At 42.5% G+C, this 17,408-nt stretch overlaps 1 protein-coding gene across 3 annotated transcripts in view; it reads left to right on the top strand.

The window, feature by feature from the left end:
* Nucleotides 1–17,408, top strand: part of LOC108704388 (voltage-dependent L-type calcium channel subunit alpha-1D) — a 147,779-nt gene that overhangs the window by 97,818 nt on the left and 32,553 nt on the right. For all 3 annotated transcript variants that reach the window (XM_041561867.1, XM_041561866.1, XM_041561868.1), the window contains exons 31-38: nt 5,382–5,510; nt 6,688–6,753; nt 7,488–7,579; nt 7,687–7,846; nt 10,117–10,244; nt 10,705–10,801; nt 12,616–12,718; nt 13,572–13,673. In XM_041561867.1, coding sequence (XP_041417801.1) covers nt 5,382–5,510; nt 6,688–6,753; nt 7,488–7,579; nt 7,687–7,846; nt 10,117–10,244; nt 10,705–10,801; nt 12,616–12,718; nt 13,572–13,673 — 877 coding nt within the window. The remainder of the gene's footprint in view (nt 1–5,381; nt 5,511–6,687; nt 6,754–7,487; nt 7,580–7,686; nt 7,847–10,116; nt 10,245–10,704; nt 10,802–12,615; nt 12,719–13,571; nt 13,674–17,408) is intronic.

Raw genomic sequence — 17,408 nt, 5'->3', positions numbered from 1 at the left:
AGATGGGGTCAGTGACCCCCATCTGAAAGCTGTAAAGAGTCTAAAGAACTAGGCAAATAATTAAAAAACTATAAAAAATAAAGACAACTTGAAAAGTTGCTTAAAATTGGCCCTTCTATAATATACTAATAGTAAATGTAAAGGTGAGCCACCCCTTTAATACTATTTGCCCCCCAGTGTTAAAGAGGCCACACACTTTCTCCTTTTCCAGGTGGATCCGCTAAACCAGTCTCCATGTTTATTTATTTCTAGACATTTCTGCAGGCGAGTATGTCCAGTATTACTGTGTGGCCAATGTAACAGCGCCACCTGCTGCCCATTCTCACCACTCACACGCCAGTCACATACCTCCCAACTGTCACGTTTTTAGAGGGACAGTCCCTCTTTTTAAAGCTCAACCCTCAGTCCCTCGTTTGTACTGGAAAGTCCCTATTTTCTCAGCACTGAACAGCCAGAAAAAGAAACAATGTTTCTAACTTCATTGGCTTTTGGCAGAGAGTCCAGAACAGCCACAGCTGCAGAAAAGATACTTGTGTTACAATTTGTAGATAAAGAAATAAGTAATTGTAACAATATAAGAGAACAGGTCCCTTGGGAGAAGTCAGACTCACAGTTTAAAGGGCAATTCACCTTCATTAGCAAAACTGTAATAACTGAAAAAAAAACACAGAAATATGTTCAAACTTTCATAACCTGCCAAATTGTGTAAAATGAACATGGTAATTAGGGTGTGTGGCCACAAAAATGGGCGTGGTCAAATAAAATACCACCGTTTTTTTTTATTTCTAAAATGATGTATGCAGTCATTCTACTCCATTTATATCCATATATATATCTGGATCTATCTGTCAGTTCTGTCCGGGTGTGAGACAGGCGATTAGAAACTGAGAGCAGAACTGACAGTTAATTCTACAGTGGAACAAGCAAAGTGACAGGCGGTGGGGTAAACAAGTCATTAGATTTAGTTAAAAATATCTCAGATATAATGAAATTCAGTATAGGAGATTATTATTCTGATAAACCCAGCCGGGGGGATGGGCGGGGGTTTAAAGGGGCCCTAAATGACAAAACTGAACGGAAATGGCTGAGAGGTAATTTCCTATCACTTTCATTGAATTTGGTTGTGGTGTAGGAGGTCCCAGAGTGCTCTGGGTTCATTCAATATGGCTGACATTCTGCCCCGTGTGCATCCGACTTTAGATGGTTCCGGATTCTGTGTCTCTGGTTTATCTGGAGAGGAAGGAGATCGATTAGGAGGTTCCGGTCCATGAATTTCACTAATGGGGTCGTTGAGCTGCTAATTAGTGGGGCCGCAATCAGCAAGGACTTTAATGTTGGAGGCATTTTGGAAACCTGATGTGTTTTCCCAGGGGCCCCACTGCTCCAATACCCACCCCCCTAAATTACATGAATTTCCCTTTCTGAGCGACTTTGTAGCAGCTGCTTAATTAATTAATAACTTCCTCGTTTGTTACTTTGAATCAGTCACGTGACCCCTAATGAGCCGGCACAACAGGGTCCAATGAATGGCGAGTTTCCCAAGGCAAATTAACCAGTTTTTTATTTCATTATTTCAAATGCAATTTCCATCTTTTTCTTTGAAATTAAAAAAAAAAGACACTGTCATATTTTTTATTTTTATTTTCGTAAAGCCACCGGAGATTGACCCCACGGGGCCACCAACGGTAAGATTAGCGACTGAGAGCTTTGCCTTTCCTCCTTCTTATTCTCATCCCAGTAAAATCCGAAAGGTTTTGCTGATTTACTCAGAATTCGCATTTCTTGCACTTCATTTCCTCTACTTTTTTTTTTTGCAAATTTTCACCTTGGGAGAAAATTCTGCCGCTTGCTAAAGAGCAAATTTCTTCTCTGAATTTGTGTGAAATTTCTGTCATTGACTAAACTTGACGTGTGTTTTTCTTACCCTTAAATGATGGTCAGTGATTTTATCAGATTTACTTATTTTTCATTTTTCTACCGAGAATTAATTTTTATCCCCCAAGTTGCAGTTTGCTAAAGAATTCTTTAATTTTTAGTGTTGAATCATTATATTCGAATGCAACATTTTCCAACATTACATTAAAATATAATAATTGCTGGAAATCTTTTCACTCTGGGAACATTATAATGGGAAAGTCTCGTTGGGTCACAATATATTTGTTGCATCATGCAGTTTTTTTCTCGTGATGTCGAAATGGAGAAAGAAAAGGAAAAATTAAGAAAAATATTTTTCAGATATTAGTAAATCTGCCCCAATTTTTCAAATTGAAATTAAATTTTTAAGTTTGTTTTTAAATGACGGGGGATAATGAAGAGATAGGTGTTCCTAGGGCTGGACATGCATGAAATTATCAATATGTGTTAAATTCCTTATTATTACCCCTATTCTACCCTGACTAAGGAGCTGCCATAGCGCTAAACTTTCACCCAAGTTGTTACATTGTAGATAAACTGTTGCGTGGGATTTTAAAACATTTTGGGCTGAAGCCCCCATTTGTGGTCCAGACTTTGCTCATGTCTCTATAGGGGGGTCACTATCGTTGGCCGGTGACTATAGGTTCCAGTAGCGCCTTCTCCATTAAGGCCTATGCACATTGGCGTTCTTTTGGCTGCAGGACTGACTGTTGCTCCCGTGCCCACTGATGCATTCTAATGGGGGTCGCATGGTTTTGGTTGCAGCATGTCGCAACAATGATCCAAAGCAGCCCGATGAGCAAACTGATTTCCATGCAGCTGCTTAGATCTGCTGGAAAATGTCTTTTTAAAAATAAGGAATGAGAGTGATGCATGTGAATTATATGTGATCCCATCATGTGACCAAGTTGCATGCGATTTGCCGACAGGCTGCAGCAGCCCAACGCCAATGTGCTTGAGGCCCCACCCACGCTGTGTTTTCAGGCACTGACTTTGTTTTATTATCAGCAGAAAATATCAAACATGGAGATTAATAATGTCTAGACTGTAATGTTAGTACTGTACTAAGCACAATTCAGCAGGAACAGTCCCCTAAGTTTGCTCATAGTCTGTACAGAGAGATCCCATAAAACTATGGCAGCATAGGTATCCCCTGTACTAAGCACAATTCAGCAGGAACAGCCCCTAAGTTTGCTCATAGTCTGTACAGAGAGATCCCATAAAACTATGGCAGCATAGGTATTCCCTGTACTAAGCACAATTCAGCAGGAACAGTCCCCTAAGTTTGCTCATAGTCTGTACAGAGAGATCCCATAAAACTATGGCAGCATAGGTATTCCTCTGTACTAAGCACAATTCAGCAGGAACAGTCCCCTAAGTTTGCTCATAGTCTGTACAGAGAGATCCCATAAAACTATGGCAGCATAGGTATTCCCTGTACTAAGCACAATTCAGCAGGAAACAGTCCCCTAAGTTTGCTCATAGTCTGTACAGAGAGATCCCATAAAACTATGGCAGCATAGGTATTCCCTGTACTAAGCACAATTCAGCAGGAACAGCCCCTAAGTTTGCTCATAGTCTGTACAGAGAGATCCCATAAAACTATGGCAGTATAGGTATCCCCTGTACTAAGCACAATTCAGCAGGAACAGTCCCTAAGTTTGCTCATAGTCTGTACAGAGAGATCCCATAAAACTATGGCAGCATAGGTATTCCCTGTACTAAGCACAATTCAGCAGGAACAGTCCCCTAAGTTTGCTCATAGTCTGTACAGAGAGATCCCATAAAACTATGGCAGCATAGGTATTCCCCTGTACTAAGCACAATTCAGCAGGAACAGTCCCTAAGTTTGCTCATAGTCTGTACAGAGAGATCCCATAAACTATGGCAGCATAGGTATTCCGCCTGTACTAAGCACAATTCAGCAGGAACAGTCCCTAAGTTTGCTCATAGTCTGTACAGAGAGATCCCATAAAACTATGGCAGCATAGTATCCCCTGTACTAAGCACAATTCAGCAGGAACAGTCCCCTAAGTTTGCCTCATAGTCTGTACAACGAGAATCCCATAAAACTATGGCAGCATAGGTATCCCTGTACTAAGCACAATTCAGCAGGAACAGTCCCCTAAGTTTGCTCATAGTCTGTACACAGAGATCCCATAAAACTATTACAGCATAGGTATCCCCTGTACTAAGCACAATTCAGCAGGAACAGTCCCCTAAGTTTGCTCATAGTCTGTACAGAGAGATCCCATAAAACTATGGCAGCATAGGTATTCCCCTGTACTAAGCACAATTCAGCAGGAACAGTCCCTAAGTTTGCTCATAGTCTGTACAGAGAGATCCCATAAAACTATGGCAGCATAGGTATCCCCTGTACTAAGCACAATTCAGCAGGAACAGTCCCTAAGTTTGCTCATAGTCTGTACAGAGAGATCCCATAAAACTTTGGCAGCATAGGTATTCCCCTGTACTAAGCACAATTCAGCAGGAACAGTCCCTAAGTTTGCTCATAGTCTGTACAGAGAGATCCCATAAAACTATGGCAGCATAGGTATTCCCTGTACTAAGCACAATTCAGCAGGAACAGTCCCTAAGTTTGCTCATAGTCTGTACAGAGAGATCCCATAAAACTATGGCAGCATAGGTATTCCCTGTACTAAGCACAATTCAGCAGGAACAGTCCCCTAAGTTTGCTCATAGTCTGTACATAGAGATCCCATAAAACTATGGCAGCATAGGTATTCCCTGTACTAAGCACAATTCAGCAGGAACAGTCCCTAACAATAAATGCCTTCCAATACATCTTTTATATATGACCCCATTTTGCAGATATTTAAATCAATTCAAAGTGAGAAGAAATAATCAAATTGGGGAACTGATATTGTTACATTTCAGTGACTCAGAAAAGGGAATCTATTAAGAAACTAATACCCCCAGGCAGGTATCATTGTGGTGTTGCCAATGAGTGTGATGTAAATATTTGCTGTTTCCATTTATTTCTTAAAGGTAGAGCCAACTGAGCAGTCCCCGACTGGGGATCCAGCGGTAAGATTAGCCCAGCACCCCTCAAATCTTTCACCTCTTCTTGGTGCCATTTTCTGAAATTGTACCTACTTTAGTTCTGAGTCGGTTCTGCAGTGGTTTTGCCCCTGGGTGACAAAGTAGCGCAGAGATGACAAACTTGCAACTCCCCGGCTCTGTGTCCCACCGTGGGGCTGCTGGGAGTTGTAGTTCAAGTCGGTGTGAGTTTGACATCCCTGTATAATGAGTTGGATGTGCATGTTTCCATCAGCAGCACGTAGCTTTCTGCTTCACCATTACTGGGTTGGGGGTCTGCCGTGTGTTTTGGGGTATGAGGGGGTTTTCTCCATATTGTGGCCCCCAGGAATTGGCCTACGACTGCTGCAGCACTCACCCCCCCCACACACAAACTATTTGCCTTGAATTTGCCTCATACTTTGCAGAGCTCAGAAGAAAGCGCCATGATCTCCATCACGTTTTTCCGTCTGTTCCGAGTGATGCGATTGGTCAAATTGCTGAGTCGGGGCGAAGGGATACGGACCTTGTTATGGACCTTCATAAAGTCATTTCAGGTTCTTCACTTCTAATATTGTACTTACAAACTTTGTGCTAACTTTCCCTTTAATATTCAACTGTAGAAACCTGCCTTGGTTGCTAAGGGCCAGTGGCTCAAGAGTCATTAACCCTATAAACATTGCCATGCTCTGATTCGCTGCTTGCTCTAGCCCTGTGATCTAATTCTGCTATTGGCTGGCCTTGTTACAGCCCTACCCACTTAATGGCTAACTGACCAATTAGCACTCAGGTGCCAGTCAAAGGCCTTATAATTATATTATACCTTATACTAATTGTATGCAGTCAGCTCTTATCCACAGGGTCTTACATTAGCATAGATTCTGACTACTGAATGATTGTCTGTCCTACCAATATCACTGTACAGGTATGGGACCTGTTATCCAGAATGCTCGGGACCTCGGGTTTTTCCGCATAACGGCTCTTTTAGTAATATAGATCTTCATACCTTAAGTCTACTAGAAAATCATATAAACATGAAATAAAGCCAATAGGCTGGTTTTGCCTCCAATAAGGATTAATTATATCTTAGTTGGGATCAAGTACAAGCGACTGTTTTATTATTACAGAGAAAAAGGAAATCAGTTTTACAAATTTGGATTATTTGGATAAAATGGAGTCTATGGAGATGGTCTTCCCATAATTCTGAGCTTTCTGGATAAATGGTTTCCAGATAACGGCTCCTATACCTGTACTTTTGTTTATTGGTGCCAAAAGCCTTGCACTCTAGTAGCATACACAGCACCCCTGTACCCTTCCTTTCCTTTACCCCAGGTTTAACTCCCCAACATTATTGGTGAATATTTTATGGCTGCAGTACTGCAACAAAAGGTTTTAACATTATATACTGTAAATAAAGCCCCATTGCAGCACATAACTGCCCCTCTGTGTATTACTATTGGCTGCCCTCCTGCTGGGGCTCATAGCTGCTCCCATTTCTATAAGAAGGGGGTTGTTTATTTAGGGGTACCATCCTCTGCCTCTTTACTACAATGTGGGGCGAAAGGCAAAGAACAAACAGCTGCCCTGTGTATAGTAACTCTGGGTATTAGAGTCATAGAGAGTAAGGAAGGAGTGTTCCCCTATGATCCTGGGGGGTTCCAGATATAGAATTGGCAGTAAATAAGTCTCCCCGATTCCTTTTCCCCTCTTTAATCAGCTGTTTCTCTCCCATAGGCGCTGCCGTACGTCGCATTACTCATCGCAATGCTCTTCTTTATCTACGCAGTGATTGGCATGCAGGTAATGCGTTCCCGGTACAGCAGATTCTTTATACAATGGGCACTTACCTCATGGTCATGGTTGCCAGGTCTATTTTTTAAAACCAGCCAAAGTCGGCTACAAAACCAGCCCAAAACTAGCCAAGAGGCGCTTCAAAAGTTGCCCACAAATAGCCCAATATGTGCAGTGAAAAAAAGTCTAAAAAATAAATGAATATATGTGAAATTATTCCTTTTTCAAATTTTTACTGTTTTTATAATTTTCCATGAAGCAAAATGGGGGGGTAACTACAGAGGGGGGCCCAGGAGCTATAGGGGCCCCATAAGGCCTAATTCATATACAATTTCAATAGATATTGGTAAACAGCTCAACCTCAAGACTGTTTGGAGGCCAGATATTTTTGCCTTAAAATTGTTTGAAATTGAGGAAAGTCACCGGAAAATTTGTGAGTGACGGAAGACTGGGGTACAGAGCCCAAAATCTGGTAACACCCGACTTCTACACAAGTCAGTCCCATTGCATACTGGGTTTCCAAAGTACAAACCAGCCAAAGGCCCAAAAAGTAGCCCAAATCTGTACCTTGGCTAGTTTGTACTTTCAAAACCCGCCGGGGCTTTAAACTAGAAGCCCAATTTGGCTGGAAAACCACCAACCTGGCAACCCTGGGCACTTACCTCCCCGTAGTGCCTTTGTCTGTCTGTCTGTCAGTGCAATGGGCCAATCAGCCGCACTCATTCTCTTGGGATCTCTTTCAGGTTTTTGGGAAAATCGCAATGCGAGACAACACTCAAATCAACCGGAACAACAACTTCCAGACTTTCTTTCAGGCAGTTTTACTTCTATTCAGGTACCAGTGAAACACCAGGAATACTGTCACCCCGAAGACAACACTGCCACCCCCAAAAAGCATATTTCTCCCTTTTCTCAGCCAATAAATGTACTTGTGCCTGGCAGGTGTGCGACGGGGGAGGCCTGGCAGGACATCATGTTGGCGTGTTTACCCGGGAAACGCTGTGACCCAGATTCCGACTATAACCCGGGCGAGGAGAACACGTGCGGCAGTTACTTTGCGATTCCCTATTTCATCACATTCTACATGCTCTGCGCCTTCCTGGTGAGTCCCGGGGCAGGGGGAAGAGATGAAAGGGAAGAGGGAAGTGATAAGAGGGAAGTGATCAGGGGAAATAGATCAAGGGGAAGAGATCAGAGGGAGGGGAGAGATCAGAGGGGAGAGATAGGAAGAGATCAGAAGGAACAGATCAGAGGGAACAGATCAGAGGGAAGAGATCAAGGGGAAGAGATCAGAGGGGAGAGATCTGGGGGAAGAGATCAGGGAGAAGAGATCAGAGGGAAGAGATCAGGGGAAGAGATCAGAGGGAAGAGATCAGAGGGAACAGATCATAGGGAACAGATCAAGGGGAAGAGATCAGAGGGGAGAGATCTGGGGGAAGAGATCAGGGAGAAGAGATCAGAGGGAAGAGATCAGAGGGGAGAGATCTGGGGGAAGAGATCAGGGAGAAGAAATCAGAGGGAAGAGATCAGGGGAAGAGATCAGAGGGAAGAGATCAGAGGGAACAGATCATAGGGAACAGATCAAGGGGAAGAGATCAGAGGGGAGAGATCTGGGGGAAGAGATCAGGGAGAAGAGATCAGGGAGAAGAGATCAGAGGGGACGAGTTTAGAGGGGAGAGATCTGGGGGAAGTGATCAGGTGGAAGAGATCAGAGGGGACGAGTTTAGAGGGGAGAGATCTGGGGGAAGTGATCAGGTGGAAGAGATCAGAGGGGACGAGATCAGAGGGGAGAGATCAAGGGAAAGAGATCAGAGGGGAGAGATCAGAGGGAAGAGATCAAGGGGAAGAGATCAGAGGGAAGAAATCAAGGGGAAGAGATCAGAGGGAAGAGATCAGGGGGAAGAGATCAGAGGGAAGAGATCAGGGGGAAGAGATCAGAGGGAAGAGATCAGGGGGAAGAGATCAGAGGGGAGAGATCAGAGGGTAGAGATCAGAGGGAAAGAGATCAAGGGGAAGAGATCAGGGAAGAAGAGGGAAAAGAGATCAAGGGGAAGAGATCAGAGGGGAGAGATCAGAGGGGAAGAGATCAGAGGGAAGAGATCAGATGGAAGAGATCAGAGGGAAGAAATCAAGGGGAAGAGATCAGAGGGAAGAGATCAGGGGGAAGAGATCAGTGGGAAGAGATCAGAGGGAAGAGATCAGGGGGAAGAGATCAGAGGGAAGAGATCAGGGGGAAGAGATCAGAGGGAAGAGATCAGGGGGAAGAGATCAGAGGGAAGAGATCAGGGGGAAGAGATCAGAGGGGAGAGATCAGAGGGTAGAGATCAGAGGGAAGAGATCAAGGGGAAGAGATCAGAGGGAAGAGATCAGGGGAAAGAGATCAGAGGGAAGAGATCAGGGGGAAGAGATCAGAGGGAAGAGGATGGGACTGATGTTAGAACAACTGCACTTATTAGAACAATATATATTATGTTTCCTATGATATAGAGATTTACATTCACCTCATTATAAACAGCACCAGGGACAACACTGCTAGCACTTAAAGAATTGGCAAACTGTAGATGCACAAAAAGAAATTCATAAAATGAATTAAAGTGACTATTTTATATACTGTATGGATGTAACTTTAGTCTTGGTGTTTCTCCAAGGAAAACACGACACCATGAAGTTGCTAGGGTCTATGACCTCGGCAACCAGGCTAAATGTATCCTGCTGTCGTTTTTTATACTATTAATCTACCAATCATCTATCTATCTAACTATCTACCAATGACCTATCTGTTTCTATCAATCATCTTCATATCTATCTCTCTACCAATCATCTATCAATCATTCATCTATCATCTATCTATCTACCAATCATCAATACATCTCTATTGATCATCTATCTCTCTATCTATCTACCAATCATCTATCTATCATCTATCTATTATCTATCTAGCAATCATCAATCTATCTGTATTGATCATCTATCAATCTCATGGTTATCTATCTAGCAATCATCTATCTATCTATTGATCTATCTGTCTAGATCATCTATCATTTATATATCGATCTCTCTGTCAATCATCTATCTATCACCTATCTCCATCGATCACCTATGTACCAATCATCTATCTATCAATCAATTATCTATTAAGTACATTATCTCTATCTATCTGTCCATTTATCTCTCTAACTCTATCTATCTATTTATCTCAATCAATCACCTATCAACCATCTGTCTATCTAGCCATCTATAGGAGCCTAACTGAGGGAAAATGTGTTTAAAACAGTAAAAATCCAGATGGCCATTACAAAAAACATTTCGTTTCTGTTCTGGGAAATGTTCCTGATCTGATCCGAGTCTTTAGCCGTTTATGTTTCATTCCAGATCATCAACCTTTTTGTTGCGGTTATTATGGACAACTTTGATTACCTGACACGTGATTGGTCGATACTGGGGCCCCATCACTTGGATGAGTTTAAGAGGATTTGGTCTGAATATGACCCAGAAGCAAAGTGAGTAACATCACATTTAATGCTCTTTTATGTCCCTAAAGTGTTTTCTAGTAATTCTTCTTATATGCACAATGTGATCCATTCCCACCTGTAAGTATCTTATTGGCCACATTATATTACAGGGGGAGCATTCAACACTATGCAGAATTCTGCCACAGCAATGTTAGTCTATATACCCATGGCATTATAGATGTGCCAAGCCTACGAGAATTCTGCCATGCGGGATGTGAGGACCTTCCAGCTGCTGGTTCTGCTGTGGCCCAAGTCTCCCTGCCCCCCATTTGTTCAATCTGCCCGTTAGTTGATAAGTGGGTACCTAATATTGCAACAAGAACATATTGGCACCATCCTGCCCCTATATGGATGGGTATAGGTTGTCTCCAGTATTTCATGTCGTACAGAGAGAGTTTAAAAGCAAGTGAAATGGAAACTGATTACAGAAATAATGTTTCTAATTTAGGGGGCGAATAAAACACCTCGATGTGGTCACTTTACTACGGCGCATTCAGCCTCCATTAGGGTTCGGAAAATTATGTCCCCACAGAGTGGCGTGTAAGGTAAGTGTTCTGCACTGCTTCATGGGAACTGCCTTTACTTTCCCTTTAATAACTGCTCTGTGCAGTGACAACCAATGGGTTAGTGTTAGTGTTCCTTAACCGAATTCATCTATATGTATGGGACAAAACCCTACGCTTTGGATAGGAGCTGCCATAGTGTTGCCAGAATGGAGTTCAGCAATTAGTAAAGTTACCGGATCACAGCCAGGCTTCTATGTGCTGCACGTCAGACCAATATCCCAAACGGTAAATCCAAGATTGAGTTTATGTAGAAGAACGGAGAACCATATGGGGGCTGGGCTGCCGACAGCTTCTGATGAAGTGGAGCCATGAAATGCGTTAAGCGGGCAGTACTCATGGGAGATATGCTGCTGTGATTTTTAATGGATGTACAATAAATTTTGAATATTTTTAACTCTATATCCTGGCTCTATGGTGCTCCGTTCCTCTACATAAACTCAGTGTTGCCAGAATGAGCATCATTAGCAATAAATTCAGGCCTGCAGGTTGCAGCAGTGACATTTGTGGGGGCAACACAATAAAACTATAATGCCGGTGTGTAGAGCGCCTTACTGCATAAGGGGGAGTCAATGGTATATAAATATATATATATTGGGGAAAGTTGATGGCACACCAGGGACATCTTTACACAAAGTATCTGCTTAAACAATAGTATAGGTTTATTGCACCAACCTTTCAGTTCCTCACATGGAAAAAGGAAGAAATGTGCACAGTGGGACCCTTAAATCCAAATTTTGTCATGTTACCGCTTCACTATAGTCTCTGACCCATGACTCACTAGACAGTTAGCCCCAAACAGTAGCACCCTGGAACATTTCGGGTTCAGGGGTTGCTAAACACACCATACTGTCCTGCGGTACTGCACTAACCATAGCCAATTGTTGTGTATTTCAGTCTTGATCCTGGTCCTGGTATTTGTGTTGCAAGCGAAGGTGGTGCGAATAGTTACTAACCCATTGACATTAGGCACTCTGAGCAAATATGTGTCTGAGCGATGGTACAGCATGCAGTTGCTATGGGTCTGTTACCGGGTTACACACGTGGAAGGCTGCGTTGCGCAATCCGCTTCACCCCACTGAACCTTCCGGCCCCCTTTGTGTACGAGACACACGGCTACAGGACCCTGGACTAGGGATGGGCGAATTTTTTCGCCTTGTTTCGCCGAAAAAAATTACGGACATAGACTAAAATAAAAAAAAAAAATTGACGCCCATAGACTTTAATGGGCGTCGGCGTCATTTCACCGGCGGCAAATTTTTGGTGAAACGAAACAGGATAAATTTGCCCATCCCTACCCTGGACGGGTACATGGCCGCCTCTTAGTACTTTCAACTCCAACTCTGGGATAGATGTGTGCTGTGGGCTAAGGTTTGACATGATCGCGAAGAGGTATCAGTCTATACGTACTTATGTGGTGTACACAAATGTGATGCAATTTCATATACAAGTGTTGTCTTTGTATTATTCACTTATTATCTTCTCACCTTGGCTATTTCGTTGCCTAGCAACCAGTTTTTGCAACAAAATTTGGATTTATGCGTCCCACTGTGCACAGTTCTTCCTTTTTCCCTGATGAAAGTTCCTGTAATGAGCTGAAACGTTGGTGCAATAAACCTATACTATTGTTTAAGCAAAAACTATGTGTAATGATGTCCTTGGTTGTGCCGTCAACTTTCCCCAATGTCTACTGTTTCCGGACTGGCACCCAGATGGTGTGTGTTCCGTATGCTCTCTAAATATATACATGATCAAAAGCTTTCTATGGCCATACTAATTGTCTGTATTGTATTTAGCGCCTGGTTGCTATGAACATGCCTCTGAATAGCGACGGCACCGTGATGTTCAACGCTACTCTCTTTGCTTTGGTCAGAACGGCCCTGAAAATTAAAACTGAAGGTAAGACTCAGAGTCACGTGTCCTGCTGGAAAATCCACACTAATTCCAGTAGACCCCAAGGCCCATGTTAATGACACTATGCCTTGCATTATGCCATTGCTCAGTTTGGGGGACTCTGGCTTAGAACTGGTCTATCCAGATAATAAACACAATTGCTGATGATTGTACTGTAGAAGCTGCTCGGATGAGAAGTGAAATGTCTTCAATGATTACTCAACAAGTCCAGTTGCTTTAGAATTACTTACATACTAGATGTACCATGGCCTGGATGAATGAGAAGCTTCATAGTCATGTTCCATTAGGCCCAACACCAAGGGAAGGACAGGCTGATGTCTTGTTAGGGCCCCTGATAAATATGTTGGCCCAGATGCAAGGACTTGAAATAGGTGGGTCTTTGGGTGGTTTAGGGTGTTTGGCCATAGCAGGACATGACCATGGATTGGCCTGTTCAGACAAAAATAGTTTCAAAATTGGGACATTATACTTAGTTGGTAGAGCCCAACCTCCAGGGGGCTTGTGTATGTGGTGGGCTTATAACCAAGGCCCCTTCCAAATAAATAGCATTGGACCCTATCATTTCGGATTTCCGGCATGTAGGAAACCATGAGTCAGAAATTACAATCATTAGCCCCTTTGCAGTTTTTCCGCACATATTCCGTGCATAGAATGATACAGATAAAGCCAACATTATCCAGTTATTTAGCTCTCATCTCCTTCTATTTAGTTATCACACCTTTTAACACTGATGTGACTGATGTGGCAAGTTGTATCATGTTGTGTCATGTCACAGCAAAGTCTGCTCCATCCATAGATGATTTGTCTTGTCCTAAAATAACAAAATCCTGTTCCCCAGGAAACCTTGAGCTGGTCAACGAGGAACTCCGGGCCGTAATTAAGAAGATCTGGAAGAAAACGAGCATGAAACTTTTGGACCAAGTTGTCCCTCCTGCAGGAGGTCAGTGAATTAACCCTTCACCATCACGTTCCCACACACACAGGGCTATCACTTACTCACGGGAGGGCACACTCACTGCACACAAACACCCACCTCTCACCTCTTGTGCATCTCCTTGTATTTACTCCATGCCAATAACATTGGCTTCTGGGGCTTCCAGTGTCCCCCAACATTAACATCAATATCATTGGATCACTGCACATGGGGCTTGTTCTGTCTCAATACAGAAATGATAGTCTCTATACAACGGACCCAAAAGTCAGATACTCATACTCATGCTCATACTCTGAACTCTATTCGCCTTACTCATGTTCATTACTAAACCATTTAATGTAACATTTCTATGCATTCCTCCAATATATTCAGGTTTTCTAGGGAATTAAGAAGGTGCATAAGGAATGTTGACTGACAAGTAGAGACCATGTTATCTCTATATGAGGGAGGAGGAAGGGAGTTTTGATTATCACATTATTTTTAAGTTAAGGTCCTGCAGACTCAATGTGTATTATAAGAGAGGGATCCAGGGAACACCAGGTCTCTTGCCTACATTGCAGATGGCACTTTATATTCTGGACAGAAACAGACAAAGAATATTTGCACTGGCTTTGTCTTGTTCATATCTTGGTGGCTTTCACAGCCACTGACTGGCATTGAGCACTAATATGAAATGTAATGTTTGCTCAGGATTATAAAATATCCATTATTACAATTACTATGCCGGTGTATTGCACTGAGGTCACTTATCACATATTAGGCTGGGGGGGCGGCACATGGTCTAATAAGGCACCCCATAATAATCAGGCAAGAATTTGACTGGAACACAATATATGGTGTGGGTGCAGCCATGAAAGCTTAGCTCTAGTGTCTGATCTACGTGTCTTTACCCAGTACTGATATAACCAGCTCTGAAGCAACATCAGGGTTGACCCAGGTTGACTCTCAACGTAGTTGTTAGTCTGAGCAGATACAGTGTTACGTGTGTGTGTATTACATGTGCTTCAGTGTATGTATGTGTTTACAATGTGCACTTACTAACTGCTCTCTGATAACTGTCTGGCGTTTTAAAGGTGCAGAATCCATTTATTTCATCCTTCATATGAGTAAGTGCATGATGGTGACCTGGACTTTGTAGCTTATTCTACTTTTTAGCAGCTTTAAGGATCATTCAGGTGTGGAGGCATCTTGTGGAACCCAGTCCAAGTGCTGACGGAGGCTGAGCGCTACGAAGGTGACATTCTCCGTCTCTTTAGGGGAGAGCATGCTGGCTGCCATATTTCAGCATGACCTATACATAGAGTTGGCCAATATCTACCGGCTTCGGGACAGTCGGGCTGCTCATAAGAAAGGTGTCTAGAAGTTGGAAGACCAAAATAGAAAGGACAAAATAACCTAAGATACTGCACATTTAAAACAGTGGTTTTGTGTCTATTTTTATGTAGCTGTCTGAGCCGTACACGTTGAGCGCTTGCATGGCACCAATTGTTCATGTAACCTATGTGCTCAAGCTTTTCTCTGCAGCTTCTGCTCCTTTTAATTCTCCTCGGAATATTCTGAAGCAATTCTGTTTTAGGGTGGTGGCATGGAATTAGTGTTGCCTCTCGCCAGCTCAATTCCCCTCCATTTGTTCAATGATGATTCTAGATGCATGCCTTGTGTCATATCTTTCTGTGTAGCAGTTCAGTTGCATGTATGAAACCCACAAATCTCTGGAATCTCTTGCTCCGTATGTAAAGTCTATCAGAATGGTTTCCTGCAAAGTAACCAGGTCCCTGTTCCACCAGATTCCGTAACTTACCCAACAATATTATTCAATCGGTTTGAGTTACCAAAAATAGGCAGGTTCCTCAATAGAAACCTTTCAGACCTCTAGCTTTCAAATAGCAAAATGGAAGACATGCTAGTCTAATGTCCATAAACCATTTAGATCACTAACTTCCTACAATTCCAATGGAAGATACTCTGGCCTTATGTCTAGCCAATCAGAGCTCTAGTTTTTTAAACCTCCAATACTAGAATGAAATATACACTGGTGTAATCAAGAAGCCAATCAGAACGTTTTAACTTCCTAAAACTCAAATACCAAAATGAAACCTACACCAGTCTAATGTCTATAAGCCAATTACAACAATTAACTACAATTTAAATACTAAAATGGAAAACAGCCGGATCTTATGTCTAGCTAGTTGGAGCTCTAGTTTCTTAAAACTGCTTCTTAAATGAAATACATAATGGTTTGATCTAGAAGCCAATCAGAACCCTAGCTTTGTAGAAGCTCAACAACCAATGTGAAAACCCCACCAGTATAATGTAAAGAAGCCAATCAGAACCCTAACTTGTAAAAACTCAATGTAAATGCCCCACCAGTCTAATGACAAGAATCCAATCAGAACCATAGTTTGCTAAAAACGTAACCATTGTGAAAGTCCCACTGGTCTAATGTTGAGAAGCCAATCAGAACCATAGCTTGCTGAATACCCTACCAGTATCCTCAATAGAAGTCAATCAGACCTTTAGCTTGCTAAAAACTCAACAACCAAAGCCGCACCAGTCTTAATGTCAAGAAACCCATCAGAACCCTCGATTGCTAAAAAGTCAACAATCAATTGGAAAGCCCCACTGGTCTAATGTCAAAAAGCCAATCATAACCCTAGATTGCTAAAAACTCAACAACCAATGGGAAAGCCCCACTGGTCTAATGTCAAGAACCCAATCATAACCCTAAATTGCTAAAAACTCAACAACCAATGTGAAAGCCCCACCAGTCTTAATGCCAAGAAACCAATCAGAACCCTAGTTTGCTAAAAACTCAACAACCAATGGGAAAGCCCCACTGGTCTAATGTCAAGAAACCAATCAGAACCCTAGATTGCTAAAAAGTCAACAATCAATTGGAAAGCCCCACTGGTCTAATGTCAAAAAGCCAATCATAACCCTAAATTGCTAAAAACTCAACAACCAATGTGAAAGCCCCACCAGTCTTAATGCCAAGAAACCAATCAGAACCCTAGTTTGCTAAAAACTCAACAACCAATGGGAAAGCCCCACTGGTCTAATGTCAAGAAACCAATCAGAACCCTAGCTTGCTAAAAACTCAACAATCAATGGGAAAGCACCACTGGTCTAATGTCAAGAAGTCAATCAGAACCAAAGCCGCACCAGTCTTAATGTCAAGAAACCCATCAGAACCCTAGATTGCTAAAAACTCAACAATCAATTGGAAAGCCCCACTGGTCTAATGTCAAAAAGCCAATCAGAACCCTAGATTGCTAAAAACTCAACAACCAATGGGAAAGCCTCACTGGTCTAATGGCAAGAAGCCAATCAGAACCCTAGATTGTTAAAAACTAAACAACCAATTTGAAAGACCCACCAGTCTTAATGTCAAGAAACCAATCAGAACCCTAGCTTGCTAAAAACTCAACAACCAATGGGAAAGCCCCATTGGTCTAATGTCAAGAAACCAATCAGAACCCTAGCTTGCTAAAAACTCAACAACCAATGGGAAAGCCCCACTGGTCTAATGTCAAGAAGCCAATCAGAACCCTAGATTGCTAAAAACTAAACAACCAATTTGAAAGACCCACCAGTCTTAATGACAAGAAACCATTTAGAACCCTAGGTTGCTAAAAACTCAACAACCAAAGGGAAAACCCCACCTGTCTAATGTCAAGAAGCCAATGAGAACCCTAGCTTGCTAAGGAGAACAACCAACATGGAGGACATACTGGTGTAATA

Source organism: Xenopus laevis, chromosome 4S (genome assembly GCF_017654675.1).
Source record: "Xenopus laevis strain J_2021 chromosome 4S, Xenopus_laevis_v10.1, whole genome shotgun sequence".
NCBI classification, from domain to species: Eukaryota; Metazoa; Chordata; class Amphibia; order Anura; family Pipidae; genus Xenopus; species Xenopus laevis.
This window is presented reverse-complemented; position numbering and strand designations above follow the sequence as displayed.